Here is a 25,679-nt window from a genome sequence, read left to right on the forward strand (position 1 = left end):
GAACTAGAACTGAACTAGAACTGAACTAGAACTGAACTAGAACTGAACTAGAACTGAACTAGAACTGAACTAGAACTGAACTAGAACTGAACTACTGACTAGAACTGAACTAGAACTGAACTAGAACTGAACTAGAACTGAACTAGAACTGAACTAGAACTGAACTAGAACTGAACTAGAAGAACTGAACTAGAACTGAACTAGAACTGAACTAGAACTGAACTAGAACTGAACTAGAACTGAACTAGAACTGAACTAGAACTGAACTAGAACTGAACTAGAACTGAACTAGAACTGAACTAGAACTGAACTAGAACTGAACTAGAACTGAACTAGAACTGAACTAGAACTGAACTAGAACTGAACTAGAACTGAACTAGAACTGAACTAGAACTGAACTAGAACTGAACTAGAACTGAACTAGAACTGAACTAGAACTGAACTAGAACTGAACTAGAACTGAACTAGAACTGAACTAGAACTGAACTAGAACTGAACTAGAACTGAACTAGAATTGAACTAGAGCTAAATATAGAAATAAAATCGATAAAAAAGTTCTTGGTTTACTGACTTGACATAAAAGAAGCTGCTAAGCTAATCAAGGCATGGAGAATGAAAATATTAAACATCTTTAAACTATTATTTTTATTATTTTTATATCAGCAATTGAAAAACAGCCTGTAATTGGGTCACCCTAATTGTTGTTAAAAATGGTTGGAAGGTAAATATTGTACATATCTAAAAACTTTTAGTATGTTTTTATACATCCGATTTTAGTATTTTTTTATTTTACAAATAGTCCAATGTTTTTATTAAAAAATATTTTTTAACTAAAATGGCTTTCTAAGCTTTGTTGGCTTTTATGCTATGTTCATTTAAAATCTACTTAAACTTTTCTATGAAAAAAAGTTTAGACATTCCACGCGAAATATGCACAACATATATATTTTTGGCAAAAAAAAAGTACAACAACAATAACGTTGTAGTATTGACAACAAACAAATATTTGTTAAAAAGTTAAAACTAAAAACTACAATAAATTACAACAGATAGTATTTTTGGAAAAAAATAAACTTTTATTATCTAACAGTGATACAGTCAAATGAAAATAACAATAATGGAGACAGTGAAGTACAACCTTTGCTTCCATTGTATAGGTTTCTTTTGGAATATTTCGTAAAATTGAGTTACAACATGTTAATTCCCATTTAGTTAAGAATATTTCAGTAATATGATGTTTCAGTAATAATGATGGCTGAAATGCTTATTCTGGATGTCGACCAATTCTGATAACCTATTGCAATGGGAATAAAGTTGTACACCACTGCTAACAAATAGAATCTTAACTAAAAAAAACTATTTACATATTTCTGTCATAAAAAGGGATACATGTGAGAAATTTTCTAGAAAAAATAAATTTACAAAAATCACACACACACACATAAAAGACATGCAAAATACAAATAAACAGAACACAGTGAAACAGGAAATATACATTGAGTTTGTAAATTTTAAGTTTCCTTTTGGCAGTGTTTGATTAATATTAAATTAGTATAATTTAAAATTTACATTTTCCTTAAGGTAAACAAGAAAAAAAATATAAAAAATATATAACATAATAAAAACTAAAAAATATACACTTACAACAAAATTTACATCAATATATACACACATAAAAGTAAAATTTACATCAAATACAAAACTGTGTAAAGTAACTTGTTTACAGTTACTCATGGCTGACTCGTTGATATATTTATACGAGTGTACATTTTAATACTTTAACACAAATATACATACTTAGTGAAAATTATTGTTTAAAAAAAATCGTAAAAAAAGTTTTTTGTTTTTTACCTCTTGTGGTGGTACATCGTAAGTTCGAGTACGTAAATCAACACGAGCATATGAATCGATGCAGGGTAAAATGAAGAAAATACCTAAAGTGGATTTGGGAAAATTGTTTGTTTTGTTTGTTGGCAATTGAAAGTTTGTTTTTGTTTAAATTATAAATAACAATAATAAGAAAAGTTTGTTTTAGTATTATGCCAAAAAGGGCAATGTAATTAATTAGTGCTTAATATTTACCAGGACCCTTGGCGCCTCCTTGCATTAAACGACCCAATCTAAATATAACAGCTCTTTCATATTCCTGTACCACCTTAAAAGGTAAAAAAATATTTATTTTAAAATATATGTATATACAAATTAAGACAACCTTCAACACACAAAAATACTGATGTAAGTATATTTAAATTCTATAGTTTTGTCTTCATCCAAGACAAGCAGTCTGGTCTATAGCCGAAACTACAGACTTGTCTAATGCCGAGTTCAGTTTTAGGTCGGTTATAGCTCTAGTTCAGTTCTAGTTCAGTTGTAGTTCAGTTCTAGTTCAGTTCTAGTTCAGTTCTAGTTCAGTTCTAGTTCAGTTCTAGTTCAGTTCTAGTTCAGTTCTAGTTCAGTTCTAGTTCAGTTCTAGTTCAGTTCTAGTTCAGTTCTAGTTCAGTTCTAGTTCAGTTCTAGTTCAGTTCTAGTTCAGTTCTAGTTCAGTTCTAGTTCAGTTCTAGTTTCAGTTCTAGTTCAGTTCTAGTTCAGTTCTAGTTCAGTTCTAGTTCAGTTCTAGTTCAGTTCTAGTTCAGTTCTAGTTCAGTTCTAGTTCAGTTCTAGTTCAGTTCTAGTTCATTCTAGTTCAGTTCTAGTTCAGTTCTAGTTCAGTTCTAGTTCAGTTCTAGTTCAGTTCTAGTTCAGTTCTAGTTCAGTTCTAGTTCAGTTCTAGTTCAGTTCTAGTTCAGTTCTAGTTCAGTTCTAGTTCAGTTCTAGTTCAGTTCTAGTTCAGTTCCAGTTCAGTTCTAGTTCAGTTCTAGTTCAGTTCTAGTTCAGTTCTAGTTCAGTTCTAGTTCAGTTCTAGTTCAGTTCTAGTTCAGTTCTAGTTCAGTTCTAGTTCAGTTCTAGTTCAGTTCTAGTTCAGTTCTAGTTCAGTTCTAGTTCAGTTCCAGTTCAGTTCTAGTTCAGTTCCAGTTCAGTTCTAGTTCAGTTCTAGTTCAGTTCTAGTTCAGTTCTAGTTCAGTTCTAGTTCAGTTCTAGTTCAGTTCTAGTTCAGTTCTAGTTCAGTTCTAGTTCAGTTCTAGTTCAGTTCTAGTTCAGTTCTAGTTCAGTTCTAGTTCAGTTCTAGTTCAGTTCTAGTTCAGTTCTAGTTCAGTTCTAGTTCAGTTCTAGTTCAGTTCTAGTTCAGTTCTAGTTCAGTTCTAGTTCAGTTCTAGTTCAGTTCTAGTTCAGTTCTAGTTCAGTTCTAGTTCAGTTCTAGTTCAGTTCTAGTTCAGTTCTAGTTCAGTTTCTAGTTCAGTTCTAGTTCAGTTCTAGTTCAGTTCCTTCAATTCTAGTTCAGTTCTAGTTCAGTTCTAGTTCAGTTCTAGTTCAGTTCTAGTTCAGTTCTAGTTCAGTTCTAGTTCAGTTCTAGTTCAGTTCTAGTTCAGTTCTAGTTCAGTTCTAGTTCAGTTCTAGTTCAGTTCTAGTTCAGTTCTAGTTCAGTTCTAGTTCAGTTCTAGTTCAGTTCTAGTTCAGTTCTAGTTCAGTTCTAGTTCAGTTCTAGTTCAGTTCTAGTTCAGTTCTAGTTCAGTTCTAGTTCAGTTCTAGTTCAGTTCTAGTTCAGTTCTAGTTCAGTTCTAGTTCAGTTCTAGTTCAGTTCTAGTTCAGTTCTAGTTCAGTTCTAGTTCAGTTCTAGTTCAGTTCTAGTTCAGTTCAGTTCAGTTCTAGTTCAGTTCTAGTTCAGTTCTAGTTCAGTTTAGTTCAGTTTAGTTCAGTTCTAGTTCAGTTCTAGTTCAGTTCTAGTTCAGTTCTAGTTCAGTTCTAGTTCAGTTCTAGTTCAGTTCTAGTTCAGTTCTAGTTCAGTTCTAGTTCAGTTCTAGTTCAGTTCTAGTTCAGTTCTAGTTCAGTTCTAGTTCAGTTCTAGTTCAGTTCTAGTTCAGTTCTAGTTCAGTTCTAGTTCAGTTCTAGTTCAGTTCTAGTTCAGTTCTAGTTCAGTTCTAGTTCAGTTCTAGTTCAGTTCTAGTTCAGTTCTAGTTCAGTTCTAGTTCAGTTCTAGTTCAGTTCTAGTTCAGTTCTAGTTCAGTTCTAGTTCAGTTCTAGTTCAGTTCTAGTTCAGTTCTAGTTCAGTTCTAGTTCAGTTCTAGTTCAGTTCTAGTTCAGTTCTAGTTCAGTTCTAGTTCAGTTCTAGTTCAGTTCTAGTTCAGTTCTAGTTCAGTTCTAGTTCAGTTCTAGTTCAGTTCTAGTTCAGTTCTAGTTCAGTTCTAGTTCAGATCTAGTTCAGATCTAGTTCAGTTCTAGTTCAGTTCTAGTTCAGTTCTAGTTCAGTTCTAGTTCTAGTTCAGTCTAGTTTCAGTTCTAGTTCAGTTCTAGTTCAGTTCTAGTTCAGTTCTAGTTCAGTTCTAGTCAGTTCTAGTTCAGTTCTAGTTCAGTTCTAGTTCAGTTCTAGTTCAGTTCTAGTTCAGTTCTAGAATTTCAGTTCTAGTTCAGTTCTAGTTCAGTTCTAGTCAGTTTCTAGTTCAGTTCTCAGTTCAGTTCAGTCTAGTTTCAGTTCTAGTTCAGTTCTAGTTCAGTTCTAGTTCGTTCTAGTTCAGTTCTAGTTCAGTTCTAGTTCAGTTCTAGTTCAGTTCTAGTTCAGTTCTAGTTCAGAATTCTAGTTCAGTTCTAGTTCAGTTCTAGTTTCAGTTCTAGTTCAGTTCTAGTTCAGTTCTAGTTCAGTTCTAGTTCAGTTTAGTTAGTTCTATTCAGTTCTAGTTCAGTTCTAGTTCAGTTCTAGTTCAGTTCTAGTTCAGTTCTAGTTCAGTCTAGTTCAGTCTAGTCAGTTCTAGTTCAGTTCTAGTCAGTTCTGTTCAGTTCTAGTTCAGTTCTAGTCAGTTCTAGTTCAGTTCAGTTCAGTTCTAGTTCAGTCTAGTTCAGTTTCTAGTTCAGTTCTAGTTCAGTTCTAGTTCAGTTTCAGTTCAGTTCAGTTCTAGTTCAGTTCTAGTTCAGTTCTAGTTCAGTTCTAGTTCAGTTCTAGTTCAGTTCTAGTTCAGTTCTAGTTCAGTTCTAGTTCAGTTCTAGTTCAGTTCTAGTTCAGTTCTAGTTCAGTTCTAGTTCAGTTCTAGTTCAGTTCTAGTTCAGTTCTAGTTCAGTTCTAGTTCAGTTCTAGTTCAGTTCTAGTTCAGTTCTAGTTCAGTTCTAGTTCAGTTCTAGTTCAGTTCTAGTTCAGTTCTAGTTCAGTTCTAGTTCAGTTCTAGTTCAGTTCTAGTTCAGTTCCAGTTCAGTACCGCAATTCTGTAATTTTTTAATTTTAACTACCGATTTCGTAAAGTAACGATAAATATCGGTTGCATTAACGAATTTTCAATTCTGTAACTTTTAACGACCTTAAAATATTTTAACGACAAATTTCGGAAAAATATGAGAATGTCAAATGTTTTGTATTGAAATATTTTTAAAATATAAAATTATTAACGTGAACTTTTTATTTGTCGTTACATTGCCGATACTTTCGTTATGTTTAACGAAAAAAATCGGTGAAATATAATTCAGAATACCACATAACGACAATTATGTTAACTTACGAATTTTTACTATTTAACGACAAAATTTTTTAGTTAAAAAGTTACTGAATTGCAGTACAGTTCTAGTTCAGTTCTAGTTCAGTTCTAGTTCAGTTCTAGTTCAGTTCTAGTTCAGTCCTAGTTCAGTTCTAGTTCAGTTCTAGTTCAGTTCTAGTTCAGTTCTAGTTCAGTTCCAGTTCAGTTCTAGTTCAGTTCTAGTTCAGTTCTAGTTCAGTTCTAGTTCAGTTCTAGTTCAGTTCTAGTTCAGTTCTAGTTCAGTTCTAGTTCAGTTCTAGTTCAGTTCTAGTTCAGTTCTAGTTCAGTTCTAGTTCAGTTCTAGTTCAGTTCTAGTTCAGTTCTAGTTCAGTTCTAGTTCAGTTCTAGTTCAGTTCTAGTTCAGTTCTAGTTCAGTTCTAGTTCAGTTCTAGTTCAGTTCTAGTTCAGTTCTAGTTCAGTTCTAGTTCAGTTCTAGTTCAGTTCTAGTTCAGTTCTAGTTCAGTTCTAGTTCAGTTCTAGTTCAGTTCTAGTTCAGTTCTAGTTCAGTTCTAGTTCAGTTCTAGTTCAGTTCTAGTTCAGTTCTAGTTCAGTTCTAGTTCAGTTCTAGTTCAGTTCTAGTTCAGTTCTAGTTCAGTTCTAGTTCAGTTCTAGTTCAGTTCTAGTTCAGTTCTAGTTCAGTTCTAGTTCAGTTCTAGTTCAGTTCTAGTTCAGTTCTAGTTCAGTTCTAGTTCAGTTCTAGTTCAGTTCTAGTTCAGTTCTAGTTCAGTTCTAATTCAGTTCTAGTTCAGTTCTAGCTCAGCTTCAGTTAAGTTCAACTGTAATTTAAAAAACTGTAGTCTCTACTATAGCCAAGTGTAATTATTTTCCTTTATAAAAATATCAAGAATCTCTGTTAAGGTCCTGTCTCAAGGGTCACCCTTACATTTCTAAATGTAAGGAAATTTTTTCTTATAAGTTATTTCTTAATATAAAAGTTCCAACAAGTTTTATTTATTAAAGTTCAAAATTATTTCCTGTTATGTTATTCAACATTTTCATTCAGATAAATCCACTGTTTATTAAAACCTCCAAAAGTAGACAATAGAAAAATGTTGCTTGTGCCATTTTCTTTGTGTGATGAAGGCCAATACAAATATTATGTTTATTTTTTTCTCTACTCAAATACAAGTATTTGTATGTGTGAGAGTGGAAAATATTTATTGTGCAGATATACATAGTTATGTATATAGTAGTGTTGCGAAAATATAATACAAAATAGAAAAATAGCAAAACGTGACTTACTTTAAAACAAACAAATAAACTAAAAGGTAGTGTTAGTATACACAAAGCCACCGAGAGCAATATTAATATTGTGCCACATGTTGATGATTTTTCCGTTGTATCTTCTTCAGCTGCAAATAAACAATAAATATTGAGTGATATTATATGAGATTTTTATCTTACAGTTCAAAGTTTATAAAACCTATGTATGTAGTATGTATAAAATGGGGGAATATATATTTTTTTTGTAATACTTAAACTTGATTTTTAAACTATTTTGAATTAGTTTAAAGTTTTTGGAATAAAAAAAGATAAATAAATTTAGTTAAAATTGTTAGTAAGAATTAATTAAAAGTTTTTGTTTGTTATAAGTTGCAGAGTTCTTTGAGTGATAGCGTGATTATTTTTGTTAAAGTGCTAAATTTTCTTCATTTAGTATTCACAATCACTTACTAATATTTAGATAGACAATACGTGTTTCGTGCTTTGGTGCTGGATCTGAAAATACGATTTTTTTGGTGTTAAAACTAAAAATCTTAATTTTCAACTACATTTATTTTTTGGTCAGACAAAAAAAATTTAAATAACAACAAGTAATTGATTTTTATAAAACATTCATCAACTTTGGTTTTTTTTTGAGAATTTTTCATTTAGTTTTGTTAATCATACAAACTCAATTGCAATCCATTTAAATACATTTTATTTTGAGTAGATAGAAAAACTAATTTATTTGAAATATTTCGATACTTATTTAAATTAAATTATTTATTTATCATGCATTTGTTTGAACAAAAATTTGTATTTTGTATGTACATATTGTTAAGTACTTTTTAACAAAGTGTTTTTTAAATTTGTGTTCAATTGCGTTCAAGGATTGAGTGTTTGTTCGTTTGTATGTATTGGAGTCATGTTTGTTATGTTGTTTAGAACTTGATAGGCAGAGTATTTCATTGCAAATGATGACGTATTTGACATTCTGATGACATTTTTCTCTATAGTATAATATATAGTTTAAACTATAGTTTTGTCTATAATAAATTCTGTAGACTCAGTCTTTTCAATAGTATCGTCTAAAGTTTGGACTACAGTTTTATCGAAGCCTCATATAATCACGATTCTTGATTATATAATCGCATATAGTTTCGAAAATATTCATGTTTATAGTGTCGACTTTTGCCTCTATAGTCTTGTCTTTAGTCTCGGCTCTTGCTATATATATATTCTACTATCTGTTGTCTTGACTATAGTTTTTAAAATAGTCTTAACTATGGTCTCGATAATAGTTTTGACTATAGTTTTAACTATAGTTTTGTCTATAGGTTAGGTTGATAGGAGGATGTATACTACATCAAATCCAAAGAAATACCACGGGCCTGTTGTGCGCTCCTTTTTGTGGAAGAAAAGTTTTGTCTATGGCCTCGACTTTAGTATAAATTATTGACTCGACTATATTAACTATAGTATCGTATGTAGTATTAACTACAGTTTCCATATAGGTTTGCCTTGACTATAGTCTTGATTGTAGTCTCGACTATAGAACTTTTTATTACATATGTTATGTACAGTATTCACTATAGTCTCCACTACTTATAATCTTAGCTATTGTCTCGACTATATTCTTGTCTATAGAATCAACTATATTCATAGCTATTATCTCGAATATAGTCTTCGCTATAGTGTAGTCTTGACCACAGTCTTCATATAGTCTTAGTCTTGCCCGAAATCTTTCGACTTAAATTTGTATATACTCTCGAATCTTGCCTTAATAGTCAACTTTAGAATTGTATATCGTCTTAATATAGTTATAGTTAAGACTATACTCTTCGGACTTGTCTATAGTCTCAAGTTTTTTATAAATATTTTTACTCCCACCGTAGTATGTTCGTTCATTGACGTATACGTTATATTTAATTAAAAAACAACCAAAATAACACTCATACGTCACAGTGTTTTTCAATATAATATAATTATTTTTAGTTCTTGTTGAACAGGATGTTAACAAAATTGTTTTTACTACAGAACTCTATGCTAAACATCTGCAGCAACATGCTGGCACTAAAAGGTTTGACTTGTTTTTCTTGCCCGAAAAAGAAAATGTCTCAAAAACTTTTACTCTTTTTCTCATTTATAATGTTTTTTTTTTTTAACAATATAAAAGACTTAACAGTATGACAACTTGTAGAACAATTTTTTTTGTCACCATACCAAGCTTATATACGAGTGTACGAGTAGTGATAAACAAAAACAAATAAATAAAAATAATAAAAAACACAATAGATGGATACACTTTGATGTCATCATCAGTTGACATTGTTTAACCAGAAAATAAGAGCAAAAAAAAATAAAAAATATAATAAAACCAAAAGGAAATTGGAAAAAAACTCTAGAAGGACCTTTCGTTTTTGTATTGCCATTGTTGTTATTTACCAAGCATTTGGTTATTAATATTAAATGGATGATAAGACAAATAAGTCATAGTAGTATCAAGGATATATAAAATGAAAAAGTCTAAAAATATTTATGTTTATAAATAAAACATTTAATATTAAGAATACTAAATTTAATGAAGTAAATATATTAAATTTTAAAATAAAAATTTTAAACAACAATTTATTAAGTTAATATTAACTACATATTTTCTTGATAAAATAATTTATTTAAAAGTTAAATATATTTTAGATTGCTAATGTCGTTCTTTTACATTAATTATAAATTTGTAGTAATTAAAGATTTAAGATAAATAATATTTTTTTTCTGTACAAGGTTACATTGATTACAGATGTTCTAATTAAGTCATTATTACATCTATGAATTAATTGTACACATAAATGAATATATGTGTCAAAGTAAGTATTATTAGGGTAATGCCAATAATATAGCAATTAGTTATTTGAGTTTATCTATTTGCATAAGAAAGCAAAAAAGTTAAATATTTATAATATTCTACATTATTACAATAAAGACTTGTTGACATTTCTGAAACACAAGGTGAATATATGTAAATATTATTTTCCAAATGAGATTTTTTAGATAAAAACTATACTTTTTAAACTTTAGTTTTCCCTGTCTAGAAAATGTGCTCGTGTCCGTATTCCAGATTAAAATTTTGACAATAATCGAAGCTGTATTTTTTCTCAAATCCTGACCATTTATTTGTCTATACTTGATTATAGTTTGTTTTATAGGCGAGATTATAGTATGATCTATTGTCGATACCATAGTCTGGTCTATAGTCGAGACTATAGTCAGGAAAATAGTCGAGACTATAGTCTGGTATATAGCCGAGACTAGTCTATATTCGAGACTACAGTCTGGTCTATAGTCGAGACTATAGCCTGGCCTACAGTCAAGACTATTGCCTGGTGTATAGTAAGGACTATAGTCTAGTCTATAGTCGAGACTATAGTCTGGTCTATAATCGAGACAATATTCTGGTCTATAGTCGATACTATAGTCTGGTCTATAATCTAGTCAATAGTCGAGACTATAGTCTGGTCAATAGTCTAGACTATAGTCTGGTATATAGCCGAGACTGGTCTATAGTCGAGACTACAGTCTGGTCTATAGTCGAGACTATAGCCTGGCCTACATTCAAGACTATAGCCTGGTCTATAGTAAGGACTATAGTATATTCTATAGTCGAGACTATAGTCTGGTCTATAGTCGAGACTATAGCCTGGCCTACATTCAAGACTATAGCCCGGTCTATAGTAAGGACTATAGTATATTCTATAGTCGAGACTATAGTCTGGTCTATAGTCGAGACTATAGTCTGGTCTATAGTCGAGACTATAGTCTGGTCTATAGTCGAGACTATAGTCTGGTCTATAATCGAGACTATAGTCTGGTCTATAGTTGAGACTATAGTCTGGTCTATAATCGAGACAATATTCTGGTCTATAGTCGAGACTATAGTTGATATAGTCGAGACTATTGTCTGGTGTATATTCGAAACTATTGTCTGGTGTAAAGGCGGGGATATAGTCTATAGTCGAGACTATAGTCTAGTCTATATTCGAGAATACAATCTGGTCTATAATCGAGACTACAGTCTGGTCTATAGTCAAGACTATAGCCTGGCCTACAGTCAAGACTATTGCCTGGTTTATAGTAAGGACTATAGTCTAGTCTATAGTCGAGACTATAGTCTGGTCTATAGTCGAGACTATAGTCTGGTCTATAGTTGAGACTATAGTCTGGTCTATAATCGAGACAATATTCTGTTATATAGTCGAGACTATAGTCTGGTCTATAGTCGAGACTATAGTCTGGTCTATAGTCGAGACTATAGTCTGGTCTATAGTCGAGACTATAGTCTGGTCTATAGTCGAGACTATAGTCTGGTCTATAGTCGAGACTATAGTCTGGTCTATAGTCGAGACTATAGTCTGGTCTATAGTCGAGACTATAGTCTGGTCTATAGTTGAGACTATAGTCTGGTCTATAGTCGAGACTATAGTCAGGTCAATAGTCGAGACTATAGTCTGGTATATAACCAAGACTGGTCTATAGTCGAGACTACAGTCTGGTCTATAATCGAGACTATAGCCTGCCCTACAGTCAAGACTATAGCCTGGTCTATAATAAGGACTATAGTATATTCTATAGTCGAGACTATAGTCTGGTCTATAGTCGAGACTATAGTCTGGTCTATAGTTGAGACTATAGTCTGGTCTATAATCGAGACAATATTCTGGTCTATAGTCGAGACTATAGTCTGGTCTATAGTCTAGTCAATAGTCTGGTCTATAGTCTAGTCAATAGTCGAGACTATAGTCTGGTCTATAGTCGAGACTATAGTTGATATAGTCGAGACTATTGTCTGGTGTATATTCGAAACTATTGTCTGGTGTATAGGCGGAGATATAGTCTATAGTCGAGATTATGGTCTGGTCTATAGCCGAGACTATAGTCTGATCTATAGTCAAAACTATAGTCTGGTCTATAGTCGAAACTATTGTCTGTTATATAATCGGGGCTATAGTCTGGTCTATAGTCGAGACTATAGTCTGGTCTATAGTCGAGACTTCAGTCTGATCTATAGTCGAGATTATAGTCTGGTATATAGTCGAGACTATAGTCTGGTATATTCGAGATTATAGTTTAGTCTATAGTTATGACTAGGGTCGAGACCATAGTCTGGTCTATTGTCAATAGTAAAGTCTTGTCTATAGTCAATGCTATAGTTTGGTCATATGTAGTCCCAACAATGGTCTTATCTGCATCTTCGTGTATTGTCCGAACCGTACTATCGTTTTAAGAAGAGTCGAAGCTATCATGTTGTCTATAGTCTTAACTATAGTCGCGACTTTGGCATTGTCCTAAATTCGACTTGCTTAGAATTCCGACACAAGTTTTGTCTGTAATCTTGTCTTGAGTATAGTCTTGATAATAGCTTTGATGACAATAGCCCTGGCTACTATTACATATTCAGTGTTGTACAAAGTAATTTAGCTTCAAATATTTCTCTCTTAAGTTTAAACATTCAATAGTATATGTGTATAATAATTTTGACTACAGTCTCCACTAGAGTCTTTTTTGCAGTGTCAACTATAGTCTCTTCTACAGATAATAGTCTTATATATAATCTTAATTGATGTTTCGACATGAGTCTTGTCTATGCTCAGTTTTTTGAGAAACTTTCAAATACACGACGTATGAGTATTTTTCAACTCCAATTATTTTTTTATAACGTATACGTTCATATGTCGTTTTATGTGAAGATACTGTAAATTTACAATAATCCTTGTTTTACTATTACAGTTAAACTACCTAAAATTAATTCCATAAAACAATTTGTACTGATTAAGCAATTTCAATATATAAGCTCCTTAAAAAATCGAATTTTTATGCCTTAAAAGGTGAAATATCTTAAACTTTTTATGTATATTAAACAATATATTTTTAATGACTCTATTACATATATATCCGTTATTTAGTCTTCTCTTTGTTACTAAATTTGTATCAACCTAATATATGCACACATGTCACATAAATATTTAACCAGAATTACAGCACTTAACAATATTAAAGGACAATTGACTAAGATTATCATCAAAAGCTATGTAAAAACACTGAGAGTCATACACACACCCTCACGCACATACTGACACTAACAAAAGGATACTAACCATCACATGTATATAAATGTACTTGCATAGTTATAACAAGTACATAATAAGTATGTTTATAGTATGTTTTATTGTTCTTGTAGTTATAGTTTTGTATTTGTATAGTATATTTATGTAAATATGTCATATGTTTGTTCATGTCACAAAAAAAACAAGATGAAACATTTAACAGCAACAAACAAATGTTTCAACGTATGAAAGAACAAAGTGGAAGAATATTATTAAAAAAAAGGAAAAAAATATGATTGCATAAAACTATGTGTGAAATACAATAAATATACATAAGAATATATTATTTATAAATAAAAATTTATATCTAAGTATGTTTGCAAGAACATTTGTATGTATAAGGGGGAACGTATATGAACACATACATATATAAACACATACATATATAAACACATATATTTATGGTTTATTAATCATAATTAAAAATAATAGATAATATTTCAAGTATTGAACATTTACACACTTTTATGAGAAGTTTCATACATTTATTTTCTAATAATTTATTAAGAAACTTTTTATTTTGGAAGTATTTGGTATATCATAAACTATTGGTGATAAAGTTAAGAAATTGCCATAAGTCAGGGCTGAGTTATGTACATTAAATTAACTAACATTCGTTCAGGTTGTAGTTCTAGTTCTAGTTCAGTTCTAGTTCAGTTCTAGTTCAGTTCTAGTTCAGTTCTAGTTCAGTTCTAGTTCAGTTCTAGTTCAGTTCTAGTTCAGTTCTAGTTCAGTTCTAGTTCAGTTCTAGTTCAGTTCTAGTTCAGTTCTAGTTCAGTTCTAGTTCAGTTCTAGTTCAGTTCTAGTTCAGTTCTAGTTCAGTTCTAGTTCAGTTCTAGTTCAGTTCTAGTTCAGTTCTAGTTCAGTTCTAGTTCAGTTTCTAGTTCAGTTCTAGTTCAGTTCTAGTTCAGTTCTAGTTCAGTTCTAGTTCAGTTCTAGTTCAGTTCTAGTTCAGTTCTAGTTCAGTTCTAGTTCAGTTCTAGTTCAGTTCTAGTTCAGTTCTAGTTCAGTTCTAGTTCAGTCTAGTTCAGTGTCTAGTCAGTTCTAGTAGTCTAGTTCGTCTAGTTCAGTTCTAGTTCAGTTCTAGTTCAGTTTCTAGTTCAGTAATTTTAGTTCAGTTCTAGTTCAGTTCTATTTGAAGTTGAGGAATTTTAATATAATTTTAATTTCAATTTACTATTGAACTTCTATGAAATTTCCCATAAGAAAGTAATTTATGCCGTATTAATCAATTTTGTTATAACTTAACTTATTTCCAAATTAGATAAATTTTAAATGATTGTTTTGTGTCTGATTATCTTATACTACTGTTATTCTTATTAAATACACATTAGTATGAAATATATAAAATACACATACATATAAACAAATGAAGATACATAAATATTAACACTATATCTTACGATGTTGATTAATGGGTACAATTGTCGCTCTTCTCTGATCTACTATGGACATGTTTTTGGTCATCATTGCTGCTAACAATGACGATAATGATGATCGATGTTGGCGATGAAAATGACGTTTAAAACAAAATAAAATTCCAACAACACACTTGATTTATAGAGAATCGTTTATGTTATGTTATAGGTTCATACAAATGTACGCTCATATATAAAGGATCAAAACATTCACAGTTACATATAAACTCTTAAAACACACAAAACACTAACAAATAAAAACCACTTCAATTGAATTGCATTGAATTCAATCCGCTAGAATGGTAAAGAATTGTAAAGAATGTGAGAAAATATTTATATATGATATTGTACTATATATGAATAGATAGACAATACAATTTATCACTGGAATATTTTAACTAGTGTAAAAAAAAGAACTACTACCAACAGTACCAGTATAAAGTGCAGTTTGATTTATTAACTTTTATTTTTTACTTTGGCTAGAAAGAAACAGAAACAATTTTCTCACTTGGCTTGGTTATATTTGAGTTTGGGTTTTCAAACGTCATATACTGTTATTAGTTTTTATAATTTTATTTTATTTTTTTTTTTCTTTGAAAGGATGTTGCAATGTGTTACAATAATATGATGTTTAAAAAATTATACACCAGGGTGTTTTACGATTATGATTTTGGCATCTATTCAAAAGCTCATTAGGTGGTCGTTTTGAGTGCAGATGAAAGGTAATTTATCTTTTAAGAAAAATAATAAAATGCATTTCTTAACAAATTAAAAATTTTTTAGTTTGTTAAGAGGCGAATGCAAAGTATTTGATTATGAATTGTGTTTTGAAGTTAAACAAACAGCTACAGTAGAAGTAGAATGAATAGAAATTATTAAAGCACTTGTTTAGTAAATATCCTTTGGGTTTAAATAACCGGCGGCAAAAATCTATAACGAAATTTTCGTTCTTTTACAATGCGTTACACACTGACTAAAATTGTTATACACGGTTTGACCAGTATTTGAAAACTAACTAAAACAGACATCGTAGATGTTTGAATGCTTTGGCATCCTTTCTATATGTCATTTACTCATATACAGAGACGATATCAGATGAAATGTGTTGTTGTTGTAGTTGTTGTTATTTCTTCTCAATGAAGTTAATTGAGTTGAAAATGAAAAGCAACTTTGTATGACATCTGTTCGCTTTTACACCGTTTATACAGAACATACAAACAGTTTTTCAGACACTTTTCAATACAGCAGAGGAAATTGTTTAATTCTCTTATTAGTTAAAGAGTAAATTTAAGGCTCTCAATTTTTTTATTGTAGTAGTATTGAGACTACATCTCTTTGTTATTATTGCAGCTTTTCATCAAACTTGCGCACTTAAACTTCAATTTTTGTTGTAACAAAAACAACAAAACCCATGAAAAAAACTCTTCCTGTTTATAGGACTTGTTGTCACATCTTTCATGTTATTGTTGTTTGTTGCATTAGAAGCACATTTTTATTGGGAAACTGTTAGCGAAACAGAACAGCAAAAGCTTTTAAAGTGCGTAAGCTAATTTGAAAATGAGAAAAAATATAAAAGGAAAAAATAAGTAAAAAGCTTCCTTCCGTTTAACTGTTGTTTGGCAAAACGGAAATGTTTTGTTTTTGTGTATGTATGTAGGTTTTATTTTTTTGTACAATTAAAACATTAAGGATGTTTTTATTAATTAATTGAAGGATGCTAAATGAGAAAGTTTTTGAGTTTCTATTGGGAGTTTTTGTGTAGTTTTTGTGTAGGTTGTTCTTAAAAGGATGCTTAGTTTTTAATGACACTTTTATTTGTGTTTCTGCTTTGTCGTTGATTAACTTTTTAAAGTAAACTTTTGGTAGCATACAATAACAGTTGTTGGTAGTTGAAAGAGTTTGGGATATTATAATTAGTGAGGTAAATTTTGGGAGTATGTAGATTGGAATATTTATAAAATGTATATATTGGTCAGATTGTTTGAATACTTTAAAAAAGTGTACATTTATGTATGTACAATGTCCAACTTTCTCAAAAAAAAAAAAAAAAAAAATAGATTATCCTATTGAAGGAGAAGAACACATACTGCCACGTAAAGTAAGAGTAGTTCTGACCTAACTGAGATCTGGATGGAGCAATAAACTTTATGCCTATTGGTCTCGTATAGGCCACACCATTCTCAAACTATGCCCAGCCTGGGGTGAAGGTGGCCATGATATACTTCGTCCTTTTTAATACAGAGCCAATCGCAATTCACTCAGTCCTGGGAAACTAAGAACTCAATCTATTGAAACTAAACAATATATTGGCCCTGATCTCAACGATACGAAACGCTGATACAACAACAATAGTATGATCAAAGAGAAGTTAGTTAGACGTTAGTATTAAAAGCAACCACTTTTGAGTGCCCTAACGCATGATACCTTGACTTTTTATTTAACTATCCTTCGTACAATTTTTACTCTTATCACCTCTGGTATAAAAAATTATTTAAGTTTAAAATTGTTCACCAGCATCATCTGCACACAATTTAAACTCTTAACTTTAGATACTTTTAGAATATTTAAAATTATTTGCATGGCCTATAAAAAAGAAATACGTGTTTTTATATGTGTGCATCTACGTGTTGGTAGAAAATATTGTTTTGTGTATTTTTTTAAACAGAACTTGATTGAAATTCAAAATGTATGTGTTGAATTAAAGAAAGATTTTTTAGGGAACACTTTTTTTGACTTTATTCAAAAATACGATTTTTTTTAGTTCAATATTTAGTATTACTAAGTGAAAATCTATGTTAAATGTTCAACAATAAAAGAAAGTTTAGATATGAGGGCGTATGGATTATATAGGAAATTTTTAAAATATAAAGTATACGCTTCGATATAGAGAGTATATAACAAGGAATGAATTTTCCGCTAGACTACAGACTATATTATACAGAATATATTTATATACTGGACTATAGACTAGACTATAGACTAGACTATAGACTAGACTATAGACTAGACTATAGACTTGACTATAGACTAGACTATAGACTAGACTACTAGACTATAGACTAGAACTAGACTATAGACTAGACTATAGACTAGACTATAGACTAGACTATAGACTAGACTATAGACTAGACTATAGACTAGACTATAGACTAGACTATAGACTAGACTATAGACTAGACTATAGACTAGACTATAGACTAGACTATAGCCTAGACTATAGACTAGACTATAGACTAGACTATAGACTAGACTATAGACTAGACTATAGACTAGACTATAGACTAGACTATAGACTAGACTATAGACTAGACTATAGACTAGACTATAGACTAGACTATAGACTAGACTATAGACTAGACTATAGACTAGACTATAGACTGGACTATAGACTAGACTATAGACTAGACTATAGACTAGACTATAGACTAGACTATAGACTAGACTATAGACTAGACTATAGACTAGACTATAGACTAGACTATAGACTAGACTATAGACTAGACTATAGACTAGACTATAGACTAGACTATAGACTAGACTATAGACTAGACTATAGACTAGCCTATAGACTAGAATATAGACTAGACTATAGACTAGACTATAGACTAGATTACAGACTAGACTACAGACTAGACTATAGACTAGACTATAGACTAGACAATAGACTAGTCTATAGACTAGACTATAGACTAGACTATAGACTAGTCTATAGACTAGACTATAGAATAGACTAGACTATAGACTAGACTATAGTCTAGACTATAGACTAGACTATAGACTAGACTATAGACTAGACTATAGACTAGACTATAGACTAGACTATAGACTAGACTATAGACTAGACTATAAACTAGACTATAGACTAGACTATAGACTAGACTATAGACTAGACTATAGACTAGACTATAGACTAGACTATAGACTAGACTATAGACTAGACTATAGACTAGACTATAGACTAGACTATAGACTAGACTATAGACTAGACTATAGACTAGACTATAGACTAGACTATAGACTAGACTATAGACTAGACTATAGACTAGACTATAGACTAGACTATAGACTAGACTATAGACTAGACTATAGACTAGACTATAGACTAGACTATAGACTAGACTATAGACTAGACTATAGACTAGACTATAGACTAGACTATAGACTAGACTATAGACTAGACTATAGACTAGACTATAGACTGGACTATAGACTAGACTATAGACTAGACTATAGACTAGACTATAGACTAGACTATAGACTAGACTATAGACTAGACTATAGACTAGACTATAGACTAGACTATAGACTAGACTATAGACTAGACTATAGACTAGACTATAGACTAGACTATAGACTAGACTATAGACTAGACTATAGACTAGACTATAGACTAGACTATAGACTAGACTATAGACTAGACTATAGACTAACTATAGACTAGACTATAGACTAGACTATAGACTAGACTATAGACTAGACTATAGACTAGACTATAGACTAGACTATAGACTAGACTATAGACTAGACTATAGACTAGACTATAGACTAGACTATAGACTAGACTATAGACTAGACTATAGACTAGACTATAGACTAGACTATAGACTAGACTCTAGACTAGACTATAGACTAGACTATAGACTAGACTATAGACTAGACTATAGACTAGACTATAGACTAGACTATAGACTAGACTATAGACTAGACTATTGACTAGACTATAGACTAGACTATAGACTAGACTATAGACTAGACTATAGACTACACTATAGACTAGACTATAGACTAGACTATAGACTAGACTATAGACTAGACTATAGACTAGACTATAGACTAGACTATAGACTAGACTATAGACTAGACTATAGACTAGACTATAGACTAGACTATAGACTAGACTATAGACTAGACTATAGACTAGACTATAGACTAGACTATAGACTAGACTATAGACTAGACTATAGACTAGACTATAGACTAGACTATAGACTAGACTATAGACTAGACTATAGACTAGACTATAGACTAGACTATAGACTAGACTATAGACTAGACTATAGACTAGACTATAGACTAGACTATAGACTAGACTATAGACTAGACTATAGACTAGATAGACTAGACTATAGACTAGACTATAGACTAGACTATAGACTAGACTATAGACTAGACTATAGACTAGACTATAGACTAGACTATAGACTAGACTATAGACTAGACTATAGACTAGACTATAGACTAGACTATAGACTAGACTATAGACTAGACTATAGACTAGACTAGACTATAGACTAGACTATAGACTAGACCATAGACTAGACTATAGACTAGACTATAGACTAGACTATAGACTAGACTATAGACTAGACTATAGACTAGACTATAGACTAGACTATAGACTAGACTATAGACTAGACTATAGACTAGACTATAGACTAGACTATAGACTAGACTATAGACTAGACTATAGACTAGACTATAGACTAGACTATAGACTAGACTATAGACTAGACTATAGACTAGACTATAGACTAGACTATAGACTAGACTATAGACTACTGCTAGACTATAGACTAGACTATAGACTAGACTATAGACTAGACTATAGACTAGACTATAGACTAGACTATAGACTAGACTATAGACTAGACTATAGACTAGACTATGGACTAGACATTTAAATTGAATTGTACCTTACCTCAGATATACTTATAGGGACTATGTTCAAATGAGACCCTATAATTATAAAATTCATGAGGGTCATCAATGCTAGTATAGAACTTGGTTTTACAACTTTTTGTCGAGATACGAGTATATTAAACATATAATTATCTTAAGAGCCCTATTCGGCGAGTTCAGTTGTATGGGGGCTAGGTGAAATAATGGACCGATGTTAACTATTTTCAATAGGCTTAGTCTCCGGTATCATAGAAGATCATTTGCCAAATTTCATTGAATTATCTTCAAAATTGCGACCTGTAGTTTGATTACAAGTTTTAGATGGACAGACGGACATAGCTAAATCGACTCAGAAAATGATTCTAAGCCGATTGGTATACTTTAAGGTGGGTATAGGACCAAAATTATTGTGCGTTACAAACATCAGCTCAAACGCAATATACACATTTAAGTGGTGTAGGGTATAAAAAAGTGGTGTAGGGATTAAAAAAATTGGTGTAGGGTATAAAAATAATTAAAATCGTATGTATATCTGCGAATATACAACAGGGAATAGATAGAAATAGGGTGTGATTTTTTCCATATGTATAAAGTAACGTGTATACTTTAGAATGTTGGTGTAAAAATGTTTCTAAATCTACATATGTATATTAAAAAATTACATTCCCACGATTAATTGCTTCTTTTGCTCAACGTTGACTGTACAGTTCGTTGAAATTTCTATTCATTTAGCATCGTTCGTCTTTTATTGCTTTACTGCTGCTCATACCAACAAAAAATCTATTTCCCTAGAGGCAGGCCACATAATTTTGCAATCAATTATATGTGTCTCCTAACTATTACCCACCAGTAATTGGGAGTGTGTAAATATCTGTGTGTCACATTAGTTCGTAACTGGGTATTAAATATTCATGCGGCAAAATAAAAAGAATACATAAAAGAAAAGGAAAATAAACGTAAAAAGTTCTGGGATTTGAGACACGTTCTAACCAGGTTAATTTCTCTGACATTCACAAGTAATGCAAACAATTCTAATGTTCACTGAACTATAGTAAAGTTGTAAATTTTTTTTTATTATTTATAAAATGTACAGAAAATATTTGTTAGCTTAAAATATAAAGAATGACAGACTCTTTTTTTTAAATAATGTAAATGGTTTTTAATAATGAGAAAAAAATATTGTAAAAGTTATAAACATTTAGAAAACTTTACAACTGACAAGGTGTTTTTATAATATTAAATGCCAGAGTTATTTTGCCCTAGATAAAACTGTCATAAACATTAATTAAGGAAAACAATTATATATAAATTTATAATATATTTTCTCAACCTAAATAAAAGATAAAATGAAAATTAATAAAACAAGTAATATTATCTTATATAAAGTAAAAAATTATTTAAAACAGAAGTTAAAGTAAAAAAGCATTTTTTCTATATTTCCTGTTGGTGATTTTTCTATTTCCGTTTTAAGTTAAACAAATCCTTTCTATTCTGAGTTGTAGTAATAGTGTATATGTTTGAGTGTGTATATGTAGTATAAATCTAGCCTTTTTGTTGATTTTACATGTGTCGTTGTCGCTTGATTTGACGTGGCATATGTGTGGCAGGCCACAGGATTTGTGCTGTGGTCGTATTGAATGTTAAGCCTTAAAACGTCAGTCGTAGTGGTGGGTTTAAAATACTGAATTGATTTTTGTGCATATATTAAATCTACTCTGGTTTGAAATCGTTTGTTGTACATGAAAAGGTCATTGTACGTGTTTAATGTTTTTTTCCCCTAAATTTTCTTAAAACTTATGACAAATATTTCTTAAATTTGAATTTCCTTATTATATTCCTTAGCTGAGTTTTATTCATTTGGGAAAAGTACAAGAGAAAACTTTGTTATAAAACTTCTGCTCCATTTATACTACTGCACTATGGGACAGAATTTGGTTATTTTAAAAATATGACTAGCTCGAAACATCTGCTTGATTTATACGAATTTCGAGTGGGTCAGAAATTTTGAAAATAAATTGTTATAGACTGTATAGACGGTAATGACCGACCATATGATACCCTACACTAGTGAGTGTACATACTACTCACTGGTTTAAAAAAAAATTATTTATTTTAAATAATAAATCATTTAAGTTGTTTATGGCCCTAATTCCGAAATATTTATGAACTCAAAAGTTCTATTCGGGGGTATGATTGTATGGGGACTAGGCAAAATAATAGATCGATTTTAAGAATTTTCAAAGAACATGTTCATTATCTTGAATATTGCGATCTATGGATACACTGACGGACAGATGGACCGACATAGCTAAATCGACTCTGAAAGTAATTCTGAGCCGATTGATGGCTTTAGGACCAATATTATTGGGGGTTACAAACATCAGCACAAACGCATAATAACGTTCCCACTATGAGTGATGATCACAGATTTTTATTATTTTCTTGATTGAAGCGTTGTTTAAGGATCTACAGCCAATTTTGGATTTTTCATATGAAAGTCGATTTTTTATGGAAAATATGAGTAATGACAGATTTTGACTGTTTTGTTGATTAGAACATTATTTATAGAACTACGGCCGATTTTATGTTTTTCATACAAAAATAGATTTTTCACGGAAAATATGAGTGATCGCAGATTTTCAATATTTAGTGGGGAGGGTATATTGGGTTTTTGATCATGTTTGTAACGCACCATAATACTGTTCCTATACCCACCTTAAAGTATACCAATCGGCTTAGAATCATTTTCTGAGTTGATTTAGCTATGTCCGTCTGTCCGTCCGTCTGTCTGTCTGTATGTTTGTCTGTCTGTCGGTATGTTTGTCTGTCTGTCTGTCTGTCTGTCCATCTGTAAACGCTACACCTGTGAGTAGTATATCAACAATGTAATTTATTTTAAGGGGATTTTGTATGGGAGCTATACCCACCTTAAAGTGTACTAATCGTGTACTAATAAATTTCTGAGTTGATTTAGCTATGTCCCTCCATCTGTCTGTCTGTATGTTTGTCTGTCCGTCCATGTAAACCTTGTAATCAAACTGCAGGTCGTAATTTTGAAGATTATTCAATGAAATTTGGTACATGATTTTCTATTATATCAAGGACGAAGCCTATTGAAAATGGTTATGATCGGTCCATTATTTTACCTAGCCCCCATACAACTTAACCCTCGAATAGGGCTTGTAAACCTTGTAATCAAACTACAGGTCGCAATTTTGAAGATAATTCTATGAAATTTGTCACATGATCTTGTATGATACTAGAGACAAGGCCTGTTGAAAATAGTTAACATTGGTTCATTATTTCACCTAGCCCCCATGCAATGGAATCCCCGAATAGGGTTCATAGTTATGTTTAATATACTCGTATCTCAACAAAAAGCTGCAAAACTAGGTTCTATGCTAGCCTTGATGATCCTCATGAATATTATAATTATAGGGCCTAATTTGACTCTATCCTCTATACAAAGCCCCTTTCAACAACAAATTACTTAAATTCTTTATTGTTACGCTAAATCACATTTTATTTTTATACCCACCATCAAAAAAGATTGGGGGTATATTGATTTTGTCATTCCGTTTGTAACACATCAAAGTCATTGGTCATAGACCCACAAAATAAATATATTCTGGGTCCTCATTAAATTCTAAGACGATCTAGCCATGTCTGTCCGTCCGTCTGTCTGTTGAAAGCACGATAGAGTCCGAATGGAAAGAGCTAGAGGCTTGAAATTTCACATAAATATTTCTTGTAGGTAAGGTTTGTTTGGTATTGAAAATGAGCAATATCGGTCCACGTTTTAGGATAGCCCCCATATAAGTGGCCCCTCGAAAAGCAGCTTCAACAGCCATAACTTGTTTAAGAATACGAATATAGCGATGAAATTCGACATAAGTAAGTTTCTTATGATCCAAAATCACTATGCAAAATTTTATGAGGATCGGTCCATAATTGACCCTACCCCCCATATAAGGTCCCCTTCAGAAAATGACTTTAACGCTCATTACTGGCTTGAAAATACTAGTATATCGATGAAATTCGACATAAGTAAGTTTCATATGAGTCAAAATCTATCTAAAAAATTTTATGAAGATCGGTCCATGATTGACCCTACCCCCCATATAAGGTCCCCTTCAGAAAATTACTTTAACGCTTATAACTGGCCTAAATATACGAGTATAAAGATGAAATTCGACATAAGTAAGTTTCATTCGAGTCAAACGAGGTTTGATGGTGCGTATATAAGATTCGGCATAGCCGAATATAACACTCTTACTTTTTATAACTGGTGTTGGTTATTGTATGGTCAGCCTCGACCGACTATAATTTCTTAATTGTTTTTGATTACAGCGTTAATTCTTACTTTTGTACCTTTCTGAACCACTGTATTTAATGAATTTGTGCAATAAATTGAAAACTTTAAACCCAAAACTATTTTACATTATTATCTACTAATTCAACACTTAAGCAACATCCCATAAATTATAGTTCAACCTTAAATATTTCTAAAATTTTATCATTGTTTACATAATAAATGATAAAATATTTTTTGATGCTAAAAACCATTAGGGCGTAAGAGTAAATAATTGATTTTGATAATGAATAATTTTAATCCATTTAACTTTTGCACCTTTTTGTATTGTTTAATCAATGGGAAATTAATTTACCGAACCATAAATTTAAACTTAAAAATGTGTGCAAAATACAAGTTTATTTGTGTATGTTTTGGTGTAAGTATACATGCATGTGTATGTGTTTTTTGTCTATATGATACTCAATATATAAAGTAAATATGATACATTATGAATTTAACCCATTTGTCCTTTTATCAGTTTTTTGTTGTTTTATACTCTCTTCCTTTCATCCTTTCTCTCATACGCTTGATTTGTATATGTATTTGTATGTCTTTGTTTAATTTTTTTTGCATATGAGTGAGTCAGTGTGTGTTTGTATGTTTGTGTTGTGAAGTATGATGTCCTTTTTTTGGGTTGAGGTGTTATTCAATTTACCTTGTGTATACATGGTTGATATGGATACCATGGTATCCGGTCTTTTCGATGTCGTTTCACGTTGACTACTGCTGCTGTTGCCAGTGGCTAAAGCAACAGCATGATGTTGATAATGATACTGATGCAGCAGCTGTTGTTGTTGCTGTTGCTGTAGTTTTTTTGTATTTTGGCCATGAGTATAATAGGCCGCAACACCACCAGCACCACCTCGATATTGTTGTTGATGAAGATGTGCTGACGTTTGTCTAGTGGCAGCATGGCCCACTTGTGGTGGCGGCACGCTTGTCGTCTGCCACAAACTATCACTTAATTCCGATATTTTGATGAAATTTTAAAACCAACCTTTTGTTATTGTTTAATAAATTGTGATTTTGAATTTGAATGGAAATTTTTTTTCGAATATTATTCTTTCTATGAAAATCCCAGTTATTGATAAAGTTTGTTGTTAGTTTTTGTTTTCCTATTAATAATATAAATATTGGTTTTTTGATAACAAAAAATGCATATGCAGTGTAAACATTTACAAAAATATATACATACATGCATATTTACATGCATTTATGTGCACAGCCAGTGTCAATCATGGTGTGTTTGTGTATAAACATGCCATACTCGTTA

The 25,679-nt window shown here is 31.4% G+C and overlaps 1 protein-coding gene across 14 annotated transcripts in view; it reads right to left on the reverse strand.

The window, feature by feature from the left end:
- The window catches only part of LOC119603210 (band 7 protein AGAP004871-like), an 87,238-nt gene that overhangs the window by 17,994 nt on the left and 43,565 nt on the right, over positions 1-25,679 (reverse strand). For 6 of the 14 annotated variants that reach the window (XM_037955161.1, XM_037955160.1, XM_037955159.1 and 3 more), the window contains 3 exons: positions 6,837-6,946; positions 2,083-2,155; positions 1,852-1,934 (listed from right to left, as the gene is read on the reverse strand). In XM_037955161.1, coding sequence (XP_037811089.1) covers positions 1,852-1,934; positions 2,083-2,155; positions 6,837-6,946 — 266 coding nt within the window. Of the gene's footprint in view, positions 1-1,851; positions 1,935-2,082; positions 2,156-6,836; positions 6,947-7,268; positions 7,314-14,358; positions 14,668-14,881; positions 15,372-25,061; positions 25,522-25,679 lie in introns of those variants that run through there. The other 8 variants (XM_037955173.1, XM_037955172.1, XM_037955167.1 and 5 more) reach the window with 7 other exon arrangements.

The sequence above is a fragment of the Lucilia sericata genome, unplaced genomic scaffold, assembly GCF_015586225.1.
Source record: "Lucilia sericata isolate MDLA Ls3-8-SP2 unplaced genomic scaffold, ASM1558622v1 Contig000283F_arrow, whole genome shotgun sequence".
NCBI classification, from domain to species: Eukaryota; Metazoa; Arthropoda; class Insecta; order Diptera; family Calliphoridae; genus Lucilia; species Lucilia sericata.